The following is an 18,636-nucleotide window of genomic DNA, read 5'->3' as shown; positions in this document are numbered from 1 at the left end:
GTCACCGCCCTCATCCATAACACGCGCATCCACATCCTCCCCTCCATGAACCCGGACGGCTACGAGGTAGCAGCCAGGCAGGTATTAAAGGCTCCCTGGCCAGTCCGGACCCAAGAACACACAGGTCACATTGTACACGTCACATGTGCATGGGAAACAACAGCTGCTCCCTAAACTCAATGATGCAAATGTGTAAACAAAGATTCATATGCAAGTCTGAAGCCCTACAGCAGTTGCGCATGTAAAACACACAAAAACCGACAGTTATGTGTAAAGCAGGTGTGTTTCAAGTCAGTGTGCATACCTGTACCATTAACTCAATTATCTCCCAGTGAGGAGACTAATTACATCAGATAAGAAATGACACAATCAAATCGAGAAAACCATATAAACATATGTAAACATCCGTGTAAACATACAGACGACATCAACAAAGACTTTCTTTGCGCAGGAACGTTTAGCTTATGTGCAGTACACAGGTTCACAATCCACTACACGTGTGCACTACAAGACGACAAACTCTCACGCCCTCTTCACACAGTGATTAATCAATCACACAGTGAAGTATGTGCAGTCTGGCCTCTCACACTCCTCCACCACTGTAGCGCTGCCCAGACTGGGAAAATACCTTAGCGTTAGGTAGTTCAGTACATAAGTGTGTATATTGTGAGAAGCCTCATTTGTCCATCTTCCAGGGCCCAGAGCTCAATGGTTACCTGGTGGGCCGTGGAAATTCCAGAGATGTGGATCTGAATCGCAATTTCCCAGACCTGAACGGCCTCATGTACTACTACGAGAAAAGCAACGGGAAAAACCACCACCTGCCTCTGCCAGACAACTGGGAAGTGCAGGTGAGCAGCCGAGAGGGACAGCTGTGCTGCACAAAACTGCACCAAAGACATACAGTTTGGTTTTCCTCTGAAGAAGAAAATAGAATGAGCTTTAAATGTTAATGATCTGGATAGTAAGGTAACTTGATAGATTGCCCAATACAATGAAGAGGAAACTGTTAGGAATTCTCACTTCTAATTTGAGGACTCAGAAATTCAGGAACATGCAGGCAACGTGTGTGTGTGTGTGTGTGTGTGTGTGTGTGTGTGTGTGTGTGTGTGTGTGTGTGTGTGTGTGTGTGTAAAAATGTTTGCATGTGTGGTGTGTTTTTCCCTCTTCTGTATGCGAGAATCTTGCGTAAATATACAGGTAAGTCTCAACATTTGTCAGAGCTTAAAAGAAACACACTCATTCATGTGCTGGGTTCTGCATTACATTTCAAAACATTTTTATTTTGCTGGTATAAACCGAAAGAGCAAACTCAAGAGCAGCATATAAACCCTCCATGAGTCGCTCGATACACAGCCCTGGTCTCATAGTGCTGCTCTGGCCTTTATCTTTGAATGAGTGTGTCATGCCTGCACTGGTAGGCCCAGCTTCCACCATCTTTGTTTAAATAAGCAGTCACTGGGGAATTGCATGGGGAATTCTTTGCGAGATCAGAGTTCTCTGAATCGGCTGCTGTTACGTTTCACTGTAAGTGAAGTGTAGGAGGATGAACTGGAAGCACTCACTATAAGGACATCTGGCATCTGGGTCAGTGGTGAGGCATAGGGCAATTTTAAAAGAAACCTCCTAACATGGATCCCACATTGTGTGTAAAATTCAAAGCAACTGCATCTCAGCTTCATGACTGGACCATACGGTATGCCAGAAGCAGCAGGCGTGGGGATGACTTTGTTTTTCAGCTAGATCCTCACAAGATGTTTCAGCTGCCAGTAGTCTGAGAGGGTGGCAGCTGGCGTAGCACAGGGTGTGTTCCTGCCCCGGCTGCATGCTCCATATCCTTTCACTCACACGTCAGTCTCTGCAGCCACCTCCGTTCTGGGCAGAGACAACGTTAGCAGCACACGACCCGACCCTTTGCTGACAGCTGGGATCACATCGAAGGGGGGCTGTGCGCACGTGTTCGTGCGTAATAAAGGCGAGCTTACACAAAACAGAGCCGCGCCTGGTCGACAGCCGTCAGCGGCCGTCTCCGCGGACAACAGGCAACGCTGCCAAACTGGCAAACTTTATTTTCTCTGCTGCTCCAGCGAGATGTGTTAAAAAGTGCTTGATCTCCTGGATAAAAAACCTGAGCGGAAGTTCCGCTGAAGAGGTTCATGCTCTTCTGTCCATGGCGTTTGAGACGGTTAATAACGCTAGGTCACACACAAGCCGTGTGCAGATTAGGGGCCATCTCTGGCCATCCTGTTTATGGGACACTTTTTTGTATGTGCTCTTGTTTTTTTGTAGGTCGAGCCCGAGACTCTGGCAGTCATTAAATGGATGCAGAACTATAATTTTGTCCTGTCGGCAAACCTGCATGGAGGAGCCGTGGTGGCAAACTACCCTTTTGATAAATCCCGCGAGGCACGTGTAAGAGGCAAGACCATATATTCGGCCACCCCAGATGACAAGATCTTCCAAAAAGTATGAATTTGTTAAAATAAACAGAATGTGTGTTAGAGTTTCATTCATTCATATTTATTGGAATAAATTATTTCTGTGTGTGTAGTTGGCAAAGACATACTCCTATGCTCATGGCTGGATGCATAAAGGCTTTAACTGTGGAGACTACTTTGAGGAGGGTATTACCAATGGAGCTAGCTGGTACTCTCTAACCAAAGGTTAGTAGCCTAAGTTTTCACCTCTCATTAAGATGGTTAAGTCATCAATAATTCAACAGAGCCATACTGTTTGGACAGAACTGTTTTTGCAGCCCTGACTGCATTAATATTTCTCTTTCCACATCGTCACTTAATAAGATGTATTTGCAGGCATGCAGGACTTTAACTACCTCTACACTAACTGCTTCGAGATCACCCTGGAGCTGAGCTGTGATAAGTTCCCTCCAGCCAGCGTTCTGCCCCGTGAGTGGCTAGCCAACAGGGAGGCTCTGGTGTCCTACATGGAGCAGGTAAGACCACCCCACCCCACCCCCCCGGCTGCACCAGCTCCAGCCTGCGCCTCGGCTGCCTCGTCTGAAACACTCAGAAGTTCACACTCCGTTCCTGGGCAAGGCACACACACACACATACAAAGTGAGCTAGATTCATAAGGATCCGGGTAGTAAAGGGCCCAGTATTCCAGTCTGCATGGCATGGAGCAAGGAAAAGCAGCCAGTGGTGTACTAGTATGTCACCAGCCTCTCCCAGGGTACTTCGGATGTGAAATAGATATAAACATCCTGTATCGTGGTGAAAGTAGAGGCAATACTGCTCCTTGCCTTCCTCATAACAAGAAATGCACAGAGACTTTTTTGACACTCGCAAAAACCAATACAAAATACCCAACTGAGGAATGTTCCACTGCACCCAGGTACACCATGGCATCAAAGGAATGGTCTACGACGATAACAACAACCCCATTGGCAACGCAGCGATCTCCGTGGCAAGCATAAGCCATGACATAACGAGTGGTTAGTAGAGCTTCTCCATAAGAACAGCTTTCCGAAAAAGAATGTAGCCCCTTTGTAAGAAGTGCGTGCGGTACTGAGCGTATCTCCGGAATGGTCCCATGTCCCAGGCGTGGACGGAGACTACTTCCGTCTGCTTTTGCCAGGAACTTACACCGTGACCACGTCTGCGCCAGGCTACCAGCCCTCCACCAGGACAGTCACAGTTGGACCTGCAGAGGCCACACAGGTGAAGATACACATACGTTACAGACTGATACACACACCCACACCCACGCACACACACACACACACACACACACACACACACACACACACACACACACACACACACAGGGAAACACATTTTATTATAAGACCACATGCATGTAAGTATAAAAAAAAAAATTTCCCCCAATTATTTACTTATTTCGCCTTTATTTATTTATTTTGCAGTTACACTTCTATTTGAAAACTGAACCAAAAGGGACTAACTTGAATGTAAAGGTCCCTCAAGGCAAGAAAAGCCCATCTCCTCCTGCTAAGGGTCCTCCAGCAAACCTCGGCCCGAGATGAACTAAAGCAGGACGCTTCCCTGAACAGAGCAGCAATCCATCCCTCTTCCACAAAGCAACAGAAAGTGAAGGAAGAAAAGAGGATCATGTGACCTGTGTCACAGACCTCTGTTCCTGTGAAGTACACTTCCTGTGAAGTACAGTCCTCAGAGTACATAGAGCCTTAATATTATGGTTTTCACTGGGATATTCTTTTTCTATGAGTCTTATATTTATGTAATATGTAATAGAAATTATATAATGTTATATAACGAAGGAGTCAAAGAAAAGCGTCAGGATTTAGTACATATGTTAATTTAGATGATTAGGCAATACTATGAAATGAAACAGACATTGTTCATCAGCAGTCACAGTAGAACAATCTTTCTAGATATTCCACAGAGCACAAACTGCGTTTGTGGTAACATTTTACAACACAATAAATAAATAAATAAATAGATAGATAGATAGATAAATAAATGTATTATCATGTACATTGATCAAAAGCTACATTGAATTTTCTGAATTTGTGACTATTTGCTACATTAAAGGATTCCTTTTATCATTTAAAGTACTTTAGAGTCAGTACAGACATCACATTTATATCCTGCACGTTTTCGGTCCATGGCTTCCTTTGGATGTAAGACATAAACAGGAATTGTGTCATATTCACAATTTTTTAAGATTAGGGAGTTATGGAAATGAATAAGGAATAAGCATTAACATTAGAAACACAAAGTTTACTAAAATATAAAAATAACATCAAAATGTTAAAAGTCAAACTTTGCTGAACTATTATATCAAATAGTTTTCAGGAATTGATGCTTTTTTTGTACACTAGAGGTCAGTGTTGTCTACTATAAATTAATGCTCCTCAACCTTGTGACAGGCATAAAGCACATTGTCAGTCCAAATGGTATAATTATTAAAATGTATTTTAATCAATTGGTTATTTACATTGTTCTATAGTTTTTGTTTTATAATCCTAAAATAAGCACTGATACTAAAAACATAAAGCTCTTAGATACTTAGAGATAAGTGCTTCATCTCTGTTTATATTTATACAAAAGGTTACTGATTTCCCACTGGTTTTTTCCATTAATGACAAATGCACATAAACAAAAGCCTTGTATGATGAACAGGAAAAGGAAACCCACAATTCAGGAATGCAGTGAGTCCAGGACACTGTGCTCTACTGCCGGAAAGCCAACAGACAGGTCATTTAGCATTGATAACAGCACACACCCAACTTCCATTCAGCCAAAGATCAAAATACATCTGAAATACATCACAGTGGAAAATGGGCACTACTTACAGCTGAAACTACTTACAGCAATCCATTTAGGACTATTCAATCTATGTCAGTTTCATTTGCATTCTTTGAATAAAATGTAAAAAATTTCTACATGTAAAACCAATTTAGGATTAGAGGTTAGTTTTAATATGTATTATGTTATCACTTATTAAATACTTGATTAAAATGGTATTAGCAAAAGTAATTATGTAACACAAGCAATGCACACAATTTGTGTGTTAATTCACAAAGACATTCAAATGTGCAGAGGAGCCCTTTGAGAAAGACTACATACTGCTTAATGTCAGTCTGATTATTTTTGCTATATCTCAGTTTCTTTTTTTAGCATTTACAGATTGGTTACACGTTTTGTTTGCTTATGTAGAAGACATTTGCCTCCAAATCTGATGACAATATCACAAGTAATTACATTTTAATGATCTGTAACATGATTAACCGATTGTCTGGTACATAATCCCATTACATTTATCATGTGCTGTTCAGCCATTTAGACAGTGTGTGTCATTCATTAAATCTTGGAAGAGTCCCGAATAGAAACTGTCCTTGGAACAGAAAGTGGACAAATGACTAATCACAATGAAGACTGTAAACAAAGAGCTCAAAGCTCACATGATGTCCCTCAATGAAAGCCCATCGTAGGCGCAAACAGCGCAAGCTTTTTGTGCGGTCTGAGAGTGACCGCTGTGGAGTGGGCACCGTCGTGTCAGAAGTGCGTACAATACCGAGCTGAATGGACTGATGTGGCCCGTGTGCATCAGTGGAATATGCTAATAACCTCCTCCACTCGGTCGGCCAAGTGACTCCTGATTCACTGGCCAGCTTGAGACAGCGGAGGCTTTCCACTCTAATAGTGGATGTACAGACAACAAATCGAAAAGGTCTTAAAATATGGAAGCTAAGTGTAAGATAAATGATCAATAGGTGTAAATGAATTCTTATTCATTTACAAATGTTCATTCATTTAGATATTTGGACTTTAAGATGTGTCTAGATTCATTCTTATTCTTGCCACAAAATGTCTGCAAACAAAACCCATTTGTGCACTTAAATCAAGTTCATTCATACTGAATTCTGACAATTCACTCTCAACTTCATTCACAACACAATTTCACAGCTTCTAGTGAAACGTATCTAACCACCACTGTGGAACAAAATAATAATAACATTTTGTGGAGTGCAGACTTAATCAGATCAGCTCCTTCACCGGTCTAGTCTGGTGGTACCAGAGAGTTTGTGGTATATAACCTTACTCTGCCTTTGACTCTTACTTAAGCTTCCGCTTTGATGCCTTAATTATACACAGGACACGATGTCAAATATGCTTTTCTCGGGAGTGATGAGTTAGGCACATCCCTCCATGGGTGTTTCACTGTATTCTGCCCACGGTGTCTCCAGAAGTCCACTCCTCGCCCCCAAACACACTTAGGGCTTTATTTATATCAACAACCAGATATGAAAATAAATAAATATCATTGCGCCGTAATAACAAACAGACACGTTAGAAATGCATATATTTGTGCTTACACGCGGATCAACTTAAAACCCTGCTTTTAATTCGTGACGGGGGCGCATGATTTTCTGACAGGCATATGTAAGGCAGCCTGAGTGGGAAGGCCCGGTGAAGGCAGAGAGTGATGTTGATGTCAGCATGGAAGGAGCGGGCTGCCGTACTCTCCGTGGGCATGACAGCTGATCGCAGCGTCTCGTCCGTGGCAAGCCCGGGGGCTCTCCAGCTTGTTGGCACATCACATACACAATCGCCTCTAATGCTAAAGGTGTAGGCTGCATTTGGAAATGTAATGGGCAGCGCTCCAAAGTGAAAGGATAAGGAAAGCTGTCCCAGCGCCGATCCCTGGCTCGACACCACCAACGCGGCGAAGTCGTTACATATCAAACAGGTAAGCGATACATCGGCTTACTCCGGTTTAATGTAACCATTGGTTACATGGCCACATATCGATTACAAATTCGCAGATTTATACTTATAATTTATAATTACACTCGTTACTGTTATAGTAATTGTCAGTGTTTTGTTTGCATATTTGGGTCCGTTGTGGGAAGGTTGCCATAACGTTAGATCCCGTCTCTCTTAACGTGCCGAGCTTTGATGACAAAATCTGCAGTGAAACAGGCTTCTGCGTTTTCTTTTCATATCTTTTTAAAATATTTGTTCAAAGATAAATAGTAGTTTGTGCAATCACAAGACATAAAAGCTTACGAACAAAAGTTATGCTCAGGAATCCGCGATTTCCATAGCTGCGTGATGTGCATTTCAATTCGACATACATAAGTGAAAGGCGAGAATGTCGCCGTTTTTTAAGCCTTAATCCTCGGTTAAGTGACAGAGAAAAGTGCGTCGTGCCACCGTGAAATCCTATAAGCAATGCTGTCAAAAGAGCATCGGGCTGGGTGAGTGCAGAAGGACACCAGTGGTCAGATGCTCGTCACCTGTCGCAGGGCAATTGCTGAAAGCTGTCTGACCACCTGATGCGTTGCTCGAAGACCAGTTGTGGCACTGGGACATATGGTTGTGGGGTTTAATCGCAGCATTCATTCATCAGAGTGAGTGTGTGTGTGTGTGTGTGTGTGTGTGTGTGTGTGTGTGTGTGTGTGTGTATGTATGTGTGTGTGTGTGTGTGTGTGTGTGTGTGTGTGTGTGTGTGTGTGTATGTATGTATATGTATGTATATATATATATATAATATGAGAGAGAGAGAGAGAGCACGAGAGCTTTATAACCTGATCTAGTCAATACATGATATGTTGAATTTTAAAATGCTCCCTGTTAAATACCAGTGAAGGCTAGGACACACATAGTATTTTTTTTAAAAAGTAGTTTCTGATTTTTTCTGTACTGAAGGATTAACCATAATTTTTAACTGAGGTGTGGTAATGATGCCCTAAAAGAACACCGCTTGCTGTTTTTATCTTAGTTTCACCATGCGAAAGATGGCGTAAGTGCGTTTGTACATCACCATTGTGTGCAATATGTTTTAGGAACAAAGTGAGACCTGCTGCGAGTTACATAAGAAAGGTCTAAATTATTGATTCGACAATTGACACTTAAAATAATAATTCAAATGTTAGCATTTGTAGAGGTAAGCTGTTGCCGGAAACTGCTGCAATAAACCTCTCTGTCAGGTTTGGAGAGAAGAAACTAAGGAGCATTTAAAAATTTTTCCTCTAGCCTGCAGTGCAATTGCAGAGCTGTCCTGGGAAAATCCTCCTATCAGAGTCCATAGGGAACTGTTGCATGTGTACATGTAAGAGGGAGACATTTGTGACTCTGCTGCAATGTGACTCTTCATGTGCCAGCTGGTTCATTGGTCTCATGTAATAAGAATCCTTTTACTTTAATTTGGTCTTATGGTTACCGTGTCTGCTCCCTTTATCTGTAGCACATGAGACAGAGATACAGTAGAGCCATGAACTGTCTGATAGCCCACCCATCACCAACGCCTCTTACCACTGGCCAAGTCAAGTGAAGAGGTGAACATGGCTGAGGGCCAGTGAATGTCTCTGAGACGAACGTGGTATTTAGAGAGTTTATGTCGCTGCTTTGCTCTGTGCTCATGTCACACAGAGTTATGGCCTACTGTAGGAGACTTTTTACTGGGCCTCTGGCCATGGGCTCTGGGAAGCTTCAGAGGAGGGAGTGTGAAAGCCCCACCACTGGCTATGCAGATGATGTGGCAGAGTCGAAAGAATGAGGCAAGACCATCATATTATTTTAGCGTGTGAACACAGGAAACCTGCAGTCATTTTAAACAGCCCAACTAAGCATCTCATTTACTGGGTTCTTTTGTTTTGTGCTTCTACAACATTGTTTGAAGAAAATAAAGCTTGTGTTGCGCAACACTCGGTCTGATGGCGATTTAAGATTGTGGAGATTTGAGCTGCGGGAGGTGGGCAGGAGTCCAGCGCCCCCTTCCAAGGCTGCAGCGCGTACTTGCCTGCGTGCTGGGCATGGCGCAAGAGAGCGGAAGAGCAGAGTGGAAACTGATGTCTGGGGGGGGGGGGTGTTAACATGCAGTCTAAACGACCCACCGCTCCCCTCAAACCCCCCCGCACCATAGCGACTGTGTCTGAATGGGCAGTGTCCTTGTTTGCCCTTCAGGATGTTTGCACTGGGGCGCCGCTCCACCCCTGCACTCTGCTTCGTATGTCGAAGTTTCCCCTGGAAAGAAAACTCCTCTCTGACCTGCCAAAGATGCAACTCCCAACCCCCCACTAAATTATGTCAGGCCAGAAACACTGCACACCAAACAGGAATTGTGGAACGAGGGAGTGGGAGAATGGAGGAACTGAGAGAGGGAGAGATGCTGTGGGTTACAGAGAGGAAGTAAGTAAATGGAACCTCAGGGTGTGTGTGTTTTTTTTATTTTATTTCAAGAACCAGCTGTCTTGTTTTAAAGGAAACATGACAAATATTGTAGAACAGACTGAAGAGAGAGATGGAGTTGATCTAGTTAGGCCCATGTGTAGGGTGTCGGAGGTGCTGGCTGTTTCTAGCCAGTCCTATTTACCAGGTTACTTGCTACAGACAGAGTGGCTCTCATGGCCCAGACTGACGGCTGCAGCTTCCAGTTCTTGCTTGCTGAATCATGCCGTGCACAGGCATGTTTGGATGTGAGTCAGCCTGGTGAAGCTCCTTCTTGTCTCCAGCAGTGAGGTTGTCCATTAAGATCAGATTGAGACCCCAGTTCCTTTTCTTTCTTTTTTTTTAAACATCCAATTTTGGAGCAGTCGTTTAATCCTGTTAATTGTGAGAAGAGGTAGTGCTAGCATCAAATGTCCGCTTTTCGGTTCTCCCTGCTCAGCTCGGCCCTCTTTTAAAGACTGTAATCAGAAGGCTTTATTTGTACCAGGTGCTGCCCTCCTTCAGCCCATAGTCACGTGCAGAAGAGTAATCTAGAAGCCCAGCTGGCACGATCCGCGCCCGCACCTGTTGGAACTGGTGTTTCAGAACCAACAATCTTTGTGGAGGCAGCGCTCTTACACATCACTCCACAGGAAGCCACAATGCCAGCGATGATTTAAACCAGCAACAACAACAGCAGCAGCATCCAGTAAAGGCCGGGGGCTGAGGGTGGGGGTGGGGCTGAGGGTGGGGGGTGGGGCTGAGGGTCGGGGTCGGGATCACACCGACCGCATTCTGAGGTATTTGTCCCATTGTTGACATGGAACTGTTCCTGTTAAAAAAATTAAAACAGGCAGTTAGCAGATCAGATTTGAGAGAGAAAGAGAGAGAGAGAGAGAGAGATATGGGGGAATGGGGTTTGTTTAGATTTGTGTAGACAGGGAATGTTTTCAGTTTGAGTTTCTCTAAGACTTGGGAAAAGTGATCTCTGCGCTGCCCTGTGGTAAGCAAAGATGGGAGAGAAAAGGAGAGGGATCAGAAAGGAGACGAGGGAACCAGGTGAGGGGGTGCAGGGTCTGCAGGGTTGGGGGATCGATGTCCAGGCTGCAAGACAGCAGATGTGTGCGTGAGTGGTCATCTGGAGTCGTCTGAGCCTGCACATATAGTGCGGCTATGTTCGGAGGGTCAAACCAGGTCAGCATGTTCAGACAGTAAACACAGAGCACATGCATGTGTGAAACTGTGCACATGCTTTAACAAAGTGGGTGGTACCCGGAGCGCTGCGTGCACTGGCATTACATCACACTAGTACTTAGTAACAGGGACATCGCTGAAAGGCAGACTCTTTTGTCTTTTTGTCTTTCTGTGTGTGCGCGTGTGCGCGTTTTTCCGTTTCTCGCTGTCTTTCTGTCTCAGGTGCTCTTACTCATTAGTGCAGCCTAGTTGCTCACTGCTTCTATTCCGTTTCATGATTTCTGTTTTGTTTTTTGTTCTCACTCTATGGCCCTCGATCAACGTCCCTCACCTCAGCTGCTTTCTCCTGTCTTCATGCTCGGTGGCTCCGGCAGCAGGGCAGTGGCTGGAACATGGCTCTGACCCTCATCCCTCCCTCCCCGTGGCCAGGTCACGTCAGCTCAGGTCTGGGAGAGAAGAGGGCACTCTGATACTCCTGTTGTTGCGGTCATTATAACCAAACTTTGAACATTTTCAGCTAAGAGGTGAATATCACGGAGTCCCCGTCTGTTAAGTCCAGCGGGTGTTCCAGCTTCACTGTTGTGAGGCCTTTATAGTAAGGTTGGCTCACGCTGGCAGAACATTGTTTAGTAAGAAACCAAAGGATGCATGCTCCCTGCACTGTTTTTCACTCAGCAACCACCATTTCCCAAACTCTGGGACATTCGTTTCTCTGCATCCCGCAGCAGGTACGACTCCCAGAGCAGAAGGGCCGCGCTTGCGGACCATTGCTTGTCTTCGTAAGCTGCCTTATCTCACCCTTTTTGCAGGTGTTTCTGGACAAAACCTCCTGTTGCCTTGATCACTAAACCAAAATCAAAGGTCAGTTAACATGGATTACTCTTCTCTCACTCTCTCACTCCAACTCCTCTCGTTTGTCCTTCCGTGCTTTTTTTTTTTTTTCATTCCTTCTGGTGGTTTCCTCTCTCTCTCTCTCTCTCTCTCTCTCTCTCTCGCTCTCTCTCTCTCTCTCTCTCTCTCTCTCTCTCTCTCTCTCTCTCTCTCTCTCTCTCTCGCCTGCCCACCCTGTCTCATGCCTCTGTCAGCAGGGCCATATGCTCATCCCTCTCTGAGGTTCCTGTGTGGCAGCAGAGCAATGTCTCGCTTTTGTACCAGTGGAAAGTGAATAGGCATGATTCACCGCCGTACAGACGTGCGTTGCACCTAGTTGTCATGGAAATGAGCAACATTGGCCTGGTTTGCGTGCGCATTAATATTCTAAATTGAACAGTTGTACTGCACGCCGCTACGCTCCTTCTTCCTGGTCTAGGCCTCCGTTTCGCTTGTGAGCAGGATGAGCCAAAATACTTCTCTCTCCTTCATTCACAACCGGGCTATTCAGATCCGCCATTGGCACGCACAGTCTGAACTGGCGCATGTACTCTAAAGGTACGAGAGTGAGAGCTAACAGTTAAAAGTGCCAGTGTAGCCATTTGGTTCTGTGGCTGATTAGAGGTTTAACTGTGCTCGGCGTCTGTACGTCAGTCAGCGGGGGAGAGCTGGAGTTATTGTTTGGTTCGGCTCTGTCGTGAAGTGCTGCTGGAGGTGTGTGCCAGCCATTGTTCTGCTCATGACTTTCTGTCAGTAGGACATGCCTCCGCCGGCTCTGCTAACTGGGTGGCATATAAATTTTATATATATATATATATTGATGGCTGGGGAATCTCATTATTTCTGCAGATATAATTTACCCGTGCTGTGAAGAAATAAACTGGTTTTATACAGTGACAAATTCCATACTGAGCCAGTGACTCATGATTCATGCTGATTCATGTGTGGGTACGGTGGGCACAGTTTCCCATAACAGGGCACATGCAGTTTTTCAAAGACATTCCTGAATTCTGGCCTTGCAGCAACGATAACCCAAACTTGTTTGGGAAATGAAAGCATTAGGTCAGCACTAAACAATGGCTTCTTGTGCTTCCCAGAGACTTGAACAAACCAGATGGTGTGCGAGTAAGAAAAAGCTTCATTCTGTTTGTGTTAAGAGCCCTCTAATGTGCTCCTGGGAATAAATACAATGAAGTTATGAGGATCTCACAGCAAGATTACGTGTTAACAGCCTAACACTGCATGCTATTAACCACTGACCGATCAGCTTGTGTGGTTGTGTGTGTGGGGAGGAATGGAGGTGCTGCTTCGCTGCATGTTACAGCAGGGCACATTCCTGTAACAGACAGTTTACTGGAGCTGGAAAGGTGGTGGTGGGGGGGGGGGGGGTAATAAGGTGCCTCTTTCACTGCCTGACTAGAAACGTAAACTTCACTCACACACGCCAGTCTTCAATGGTGAGGTTAAATTTGAAGAGTGTTAGAGGGCAGTGATCTAAGAAATGTGTGAAAGGGGAGTAGAAAGGGATTTGGAAATTACAAAGTGGTGAGGAATTTTAATGTGTGAAAGCATCACTGGAACGTGATGAACATACACACACATGTTCCTTATGACTGTTTCCAATTAAAGTGGAAACAATAATCTGATCCGCACAGAAAGACATGTTGCCCCTCCTACCCCAAACACACTTGCCTGCGCGCACACACACACACCCACACACACACACCAGACAGAGAATCCTTTGAATCTGTCCTTTCCTCTTTATCATGCATTATCTTTCTCTTTTCATGCACCCACTCACTCTGTCGTTTTTCATCAGTGCAGGACGCATAGGAGTCTTGAATGGAGTACATAAGTATGTCCTTGTTTGCCACAGAGGGAGAACGTCAGAGTCTCCACACAGGCGCATTACTGAATTCTTCTTGTTTCTTGTAATCCTGGCCAGGACATGCCCTCTATAAACATTTTCATGTGCGCAGACAAAAGCACATTGATTCAATCTTTCTCTCTCTCTCCCCCTTTCTCGCTTGGTCACTCTCTCGCGCTCTCTCTAACACACACACACACACACACACACACTTGCTTAAATAATGGGCTTTATGACTCATCATAAGGATTCTCTCCCCACCCAGTAAGTTCCATCTGAATTATTAAATGCACATTCTATGAAAATGTTTTCACAGATCCGTGAGATAAGATCTCCTAGTTATCCTTTCCTAACCTTCTCAGGTGTTTATTAATACATAAATAATTTTTCTAGCCAATATTTACTGTGCTGTAGCCAGTATTAACATAAGCTGGTGCATTCTTCGCAGGTATTGCTCTCGTTTGTTACTAACAGCTGTGTCTGTCGTGACTGGCGTGTGTGGAATGACTAAATACGCATCAACGTGAGCCATCTAGTGGTCCAAATGTGCCGGTGCATTTGTCTGCACTTCAGCATTTGCCGTGTGAGTGGGTGGGCTGACTGGTCTTGTTTCTCTCTTTCAGGCACAGACCGAGGATGGAGGCAGGCTCGGTGGTGCGCGCTGTGTTTGAGTTCCTGCCCAGCGTCTCGGAGGAGCTTCCCCTCTTCGCCGGCGACATCGTCGAAGTCCTTAGCGTGGTAGACGAGTTCTGGCTGCTGGGAGTCAAAGACGGAGTCACAGGTACAGCGCTGCGTCACGGAGCCTGAGTGACTTTATTCCTTGCACAGGCAGACACGTACAGTCCCGCACAGACCAGTGGCAGATCTTTCGTAATGCCGTAAGTCGTGTACCGGTAGGCACGCGTGGCTGTACGTATGCCGAGCGGCTGGCCCGTTTTAATACAGTTACGTAATGTTATTACACGCTCATTGAGCTTCATTCACCAAAGTTGTATGTTACTGGATAGATTTCATTTCTTGTTTGGTTTCCTCATAGGCCAGTTCCCCAGCACCTTTGTGGAATCGGTCACCATCCCCCCTACAAAACCGGGGGAGCAACTCTATGTGTGTATCAGCCACTTCACCTCCTCGGAGTCTGGCCACCTCCCCCTGAAGAGAGGTAAATGCCTACCTCCGCCGGAAATGCAGTGTGCGCTTGACATCTTCACCTTATCAATGATCAATACAGTGTTTCGGCTCTTTGTGACTTAAACGTGTTTTAATTTCTCTATGTTGCTATTTCTGTCCCTCTCTCTCAGAATAAACTCCACTCATTCGCAGAAGCATAATGTCATGTTTGAGAGGTAAACCTTCTAGTGTAGTCCTAACATAGGTCACGCTTGTAGTGAAATAGTTTCAGAGAAAATACCTTTAACATAATCTTTCTGTCCTTATGGGTGCGTTTGTCATTTGTTGTGGAGGTGTTGTATGAACTTGTATAATTGTAATTGTGGTAATTGTAATCGTGGGTAAACACAAATCACTTTTCTACACAACTCCTGTCTCTAACTGCAGGTGCATTAACCACAAAACCACAAGATGTCGCCAGTAGCATGTTTTATGTCTGGGGATTACTTCTTTATACTGTTCTGAAGAGCAACATTCCTCAATCCTTATTTTTTTGTGTTGAACCATTACACTGCCTCATGTTGCTTCTTCATCACTCTCTAGCACATTGCCAGATGCTTCAGAGTGTAGACGTCTGTTTGGTGTACAGATTTACTGGTTGACGTGTGTTAAAAGACTTCTACTGATGTATGCAATCGTGTGTCCAGTGTGGTATGGACACGTTTCACGTGAACAGAAGCCTCCGTTCCTGTAGTTGTTTTTATGTGAGAAGAGGAATGTCAGATGAGTAACACTTCCTGTATATCACTCCTCAGAACCCCTGAGCGTTTCAGTTTATGAGCTGGACACAATAGGAGGTGGAGCCAGGCTGTTTGGAATGTGACCTTCTGACTCCTGGCTTCTCAGACTCCGACATTTACTGTGTGTGCGCGCGTGTGCGCACGTGTGCGTGTGCCTGTGTGCGTGTGCCTGTGTGCGTGTGCGCCCCCCCCCCCCCCCCCCCCCCCCCCCAAAAAAAATCAAATCAAGGAATTGAGTTCTAATGGCTACAGGCACGTTGAGTGATTCAAGCACTGATCTGTGTGTGCTGTGCTCTCCTCCCCTGCTCCAGGTGACGTGGTGGCTGGCGAGGGCAGGGTGCATGTGGCCTGGCAGAGGGGTCGCAATGCCTGGGGCTCGCGGGGCCTGTTCCCCACATCCTGCGTGAAGGAGATGGAGCTGTCCTGCCGTTCCAGGCAGCTGAGCGAGCGCAGCGCGGCGGCCCAAGCGTCCGAGCTGCCGCCCCACGCCCTGGGCCGGGCCCGGGCCCTCATGGGCCTCCGCGCCCAGCTTGACGAGGAGCTGGACTTCCGCGAGGGTGACATCATCACCATAGTGGCCGTGCCCGAGCCGGGCTGGTTCCAGGGGGAGCTGGATGGCAGGACGGGCGTGTTCCCTGAGGGCTTTGTGGAGCTGCTCACACCCCTGCGCTCGCCCCAGGAAGAAACTGAACCTCCCAGCATGGACCAGTATCACCAGCTGGGTAAGGAGGAAGAGGAGCAGAGTGTCCAGGAGGGGGAGCAGGAGCAGGAGGGAGTGAAGCATGACACGGAAACGGAGACACAGCATCAGGAGGAAGAGGAGGAGGAGGAGGAGGAGGAAGAGGAGGGAAGCATGTACGGCACTGCCCTGTACGAGTTCCGGGCTTTGGAACCAGGGGAGTTGGACTTTGATGTTGGGGACAGAATACGGATCTTCGGAACGCTGGAGGACGGCTGGTTAGAAGGGCAGTTGCGGGGTAAGAGAGGGATTTTCCCCCATCGGTTCGTTAAGATGGATATGCAGCTGCAGGCTGTGCCACACCTACCGGTTGGGAACAAGGAAGTGAGGCACCCAGAAAAACAGCAAGGGCACAGTTTTCCAGCTGAGTGCACTTCTGGCCAAAGAGACCGTACTGTGCCGGAGTATGAGCAGGAATGTGTCACCCACGAAGACCACACAGTCTGGGATCTGGACTACTTTGAACGCAGGGAGAAGAGCAAAGAGACCCGTGTGAGGGACGCACAGTCCAAAGCCGGCTCTCAGGACAGGGCGGAGGCTTGGAGCCAGCCACGGCCCCAGCTGGGGCCCCGGAGGAGAGAGAGGCCTCCGCCCCCACTCACGCAGCCCAGTCGCACGCGCCACTCGTTCCAGAGGGCGGACTCGGGGAGGCCCGCTCCGGCCAGACCGCAGCTGCCCCCCCGACCAAGCTTCCACATACTCAGCAGCAGGCGGCACAGTGCCAGCAGTCGGAGAAGCCTGCCGGCGGGAGTTCCCGTTCCCAGCGCCAGGACCCAGAGCCTTAAGCAACCTGGCAGAACCACGGCAGGCTCCCAGAGCAGGTCCTCCTGGACCAGGAATAACAGGCAGTACGCGTCCCATGACGGCGGCCACCCCTTCACCACCAGAGTGTTGGCCGGCCAGGAGGAGACGAGCCACTGTGCCAGTGTTGGCGATGCCAATCTCAGTTCTAGTGAGAGTGGTGAGCGGAGGGTGTGGTCACAGGGGCAGACCAATGGGCTTTCGGCTTCTCAGACACTGGACTCTCTGGCCATGTCTACGGGCAACCTGGAGGACAAGCTGTCCCAACAGTTGCTGGAGTTTGAGAGAAGCCTTCCAGGTTGTGCCAGGGGCAGAGAGGATCAGGGCAGGACGGAGGAGTTCGGTGTTGACTGGGAAAACAAGGCCACCCGCCACTTCTCCATCTTGGACTACAGCAGTGAAAATGACATCATCAGAGGCTCTTCCCACTCACCGCTAGGCCACCTCCTGCCCCCTGGCCCCTCCCCTTCAGATGCCACCTCCTCTCTGGAGAGGCGGAAGACACTGCGGCCTCCTCCTCCTCGTCCCAAGATCCTCAAACCGTCAGCACCTCCGAGCTCCCACACTCTTCCTCTTACCAATGGCCGCGTTGCCCCGCAGCCTTGTAGGCCGGCCCCGCCGGCACCCCGCCCACCTCCACCCTGTCCCCGCCCAAGCCCGGATGCCCCGGCCCGCCCCTCTACACAGAACCCCAACCTCTTATTCTCAACTGAGCCAGAAGAGGTGGTGCAGGAGGACGAGCTCAAGGAAGCTGAAGACGTTCTAGAGATGGAGCGAGAGAGGGAGAGGGATCGGGAGCAGTACGGACTCCTCCTCAGGCTCGAGGAGGTGGAGAGGGACATCGATGTGTACACATGCACAGCCCAGGAGCTGCGTGCCATACTGGAGGAAGAGGGGGAGGAAGAAGAGGAGGTCCGCCAGCAGTCTCTGGACAACCTGGCGTTGTGCACCTACACGGTGGAGATCCTCACCCTGGAGCAGCAGCAGTTACGAGGTAACCTGATGCCGTTCCTGCACGTTTCCCTGACTGAACTGTGGTGGATTGCTGGATGTATGTGGCTTTGAGTGCAGGCTCCTCTGTGAAGTGGAAGTGTAGTTGAACTTAGTTGCTTGGCATGTAAACATGTGCTAAGATGTTCCATTCAGGTATTCTGAATGTTTAGTCATTGGGTCACAGAGGTTGAGAGGTCAAGGATGCGAATAACTTAATTATTGGGTTTTGATTTATGGTAGTAATATGTTAGCCCTGTTGTGTTCATGAATGATCAAATCACAGACACTAAAAGGCCAGCATGCAAATAACTGTCCTCTAGCTGCTAAATTTACCAGATATACAAATAATACTATGTACTTACTGAGTCTTTAAAACGTATTCAGTACAGATGAGCCTATTGGCCTACCTCAGAAACAGCTGTCAGTCCCCACAGTTATAGTGTAGCAAGTCAGTGGGGCGGTAGCTCGGTGGTTAGGGTACTTGGCTTGTGATTGGGAGGTTGTTGGTTGAATCTGTGCGCATGATGTGAGTGAAGCAAGTCAAATATTTGATTTGGTACTAAATAAAAAACAAATATACTACAGGTTTAGAGATTTCTCTCATTC

At 46.9% G+C, this 18,636-nt stretch overlaps 2 protein-coding genes across 6 annotated transcripts in view; both read left to right on the top strand.

Annotated features, from left to right (window-relative positions):
• The window catches only part of cpn1 (carboxypeptidase N, polypeptide 1), a 6,923-nt gene extending 1,994 nt beyond the window's left edge, over positions 1-4,929 (top strand). The window contains exons 2-9 of the mRNA XM_035533198.1: positions 1-81; positions 696-851; positions 2,290-2,466; positions 2,552-2,663; positions 2,814-2,953; positions 3,355-3,454; positions 3,562-3,680; positions 3,887-4,929. The exon at positions 1-81 is cut by the window's left edge and continues 116 nt beyond it. Coding sequence (XP_035389091.1) covers positions 1-81; positions 696-851; positions 2,290-2,466; positions 2,552-2,663; positions 2,814-2,953; positions 3,355-3,454; positions 3,562-3,680; positions 3,887-4,006 — 1,005 coding nt within the window. The 3' untranslated portion in view covers positions 4,007-4,929. The remainder of the gene's footprint in view (positions 82-695; positions 852-2,289; positions 2,467-2,551; positions 2,664-2,813; positions 2,954-3,354; positions 3,455-3,561; positions 3,681-3,886) is intronic.
• Positions 4,930-6,941: 2,012 nt separating this feature from the next.
• dnmbp (dynamin binding protein) overlaps positions 6,942-18,636 on the top strand; it is a 32,450-nt gene continuing 20,755 nt past the window's right edge. For 2 of the 5 annotated variants that reach the window (XM_035533244.1, XM_035533241.1), the window contains exons 1-5: positions 6,942-7,197; positions 11,663-11,714; positions 14,214-14,371; positions 14,627-14,749; positions 15,809-18,031. In XM_035533244.1, the coding sequence (XP_035389137.1) occupies positions 14,227-14,371; positions 14,627-14,749; positions 15,809-18,031 (2,491 nt within the window). In that variant the 5' untranslated portion in view covers positions 6,942-7,197; positions 11,663-11,714; positions 14,214-14,226. Of the gene's footprint in view, positions 7,198-11,189; positions 11,378-11,662; positions 11,715-14,213; positions 14,372-14,626; positions 14,750-15,808; positions 18,032-18,636 lie in introns of all 5 variants that reach the window. The other 3 variants (XM_035533243.1, XM_035533242.1, XM_027026224.2) reach the window with 3 other exon arrangements.

The sequence above is a fragment of the Electrophorus electricus genome, chromosome 14 (assembly GCF_013358815.1).
Source record: "Electrophorus electricus isolate fEleEle1 chromosome 14, fEleEle1.pri, whole genome shotgun sequence".
Taxonomy (NCBI): domain Eukaryota; kingdom Metazoa; phylum Chordata; class Actinopteri; order Gymnotiformes; family Gymnotidae; genus Electrophorus; species Electrophorus electricus.
Note: the sequence above shows the minus strand (reverse complement) of the source record. Positions and strands in the feature narration are given on the sequence as shown.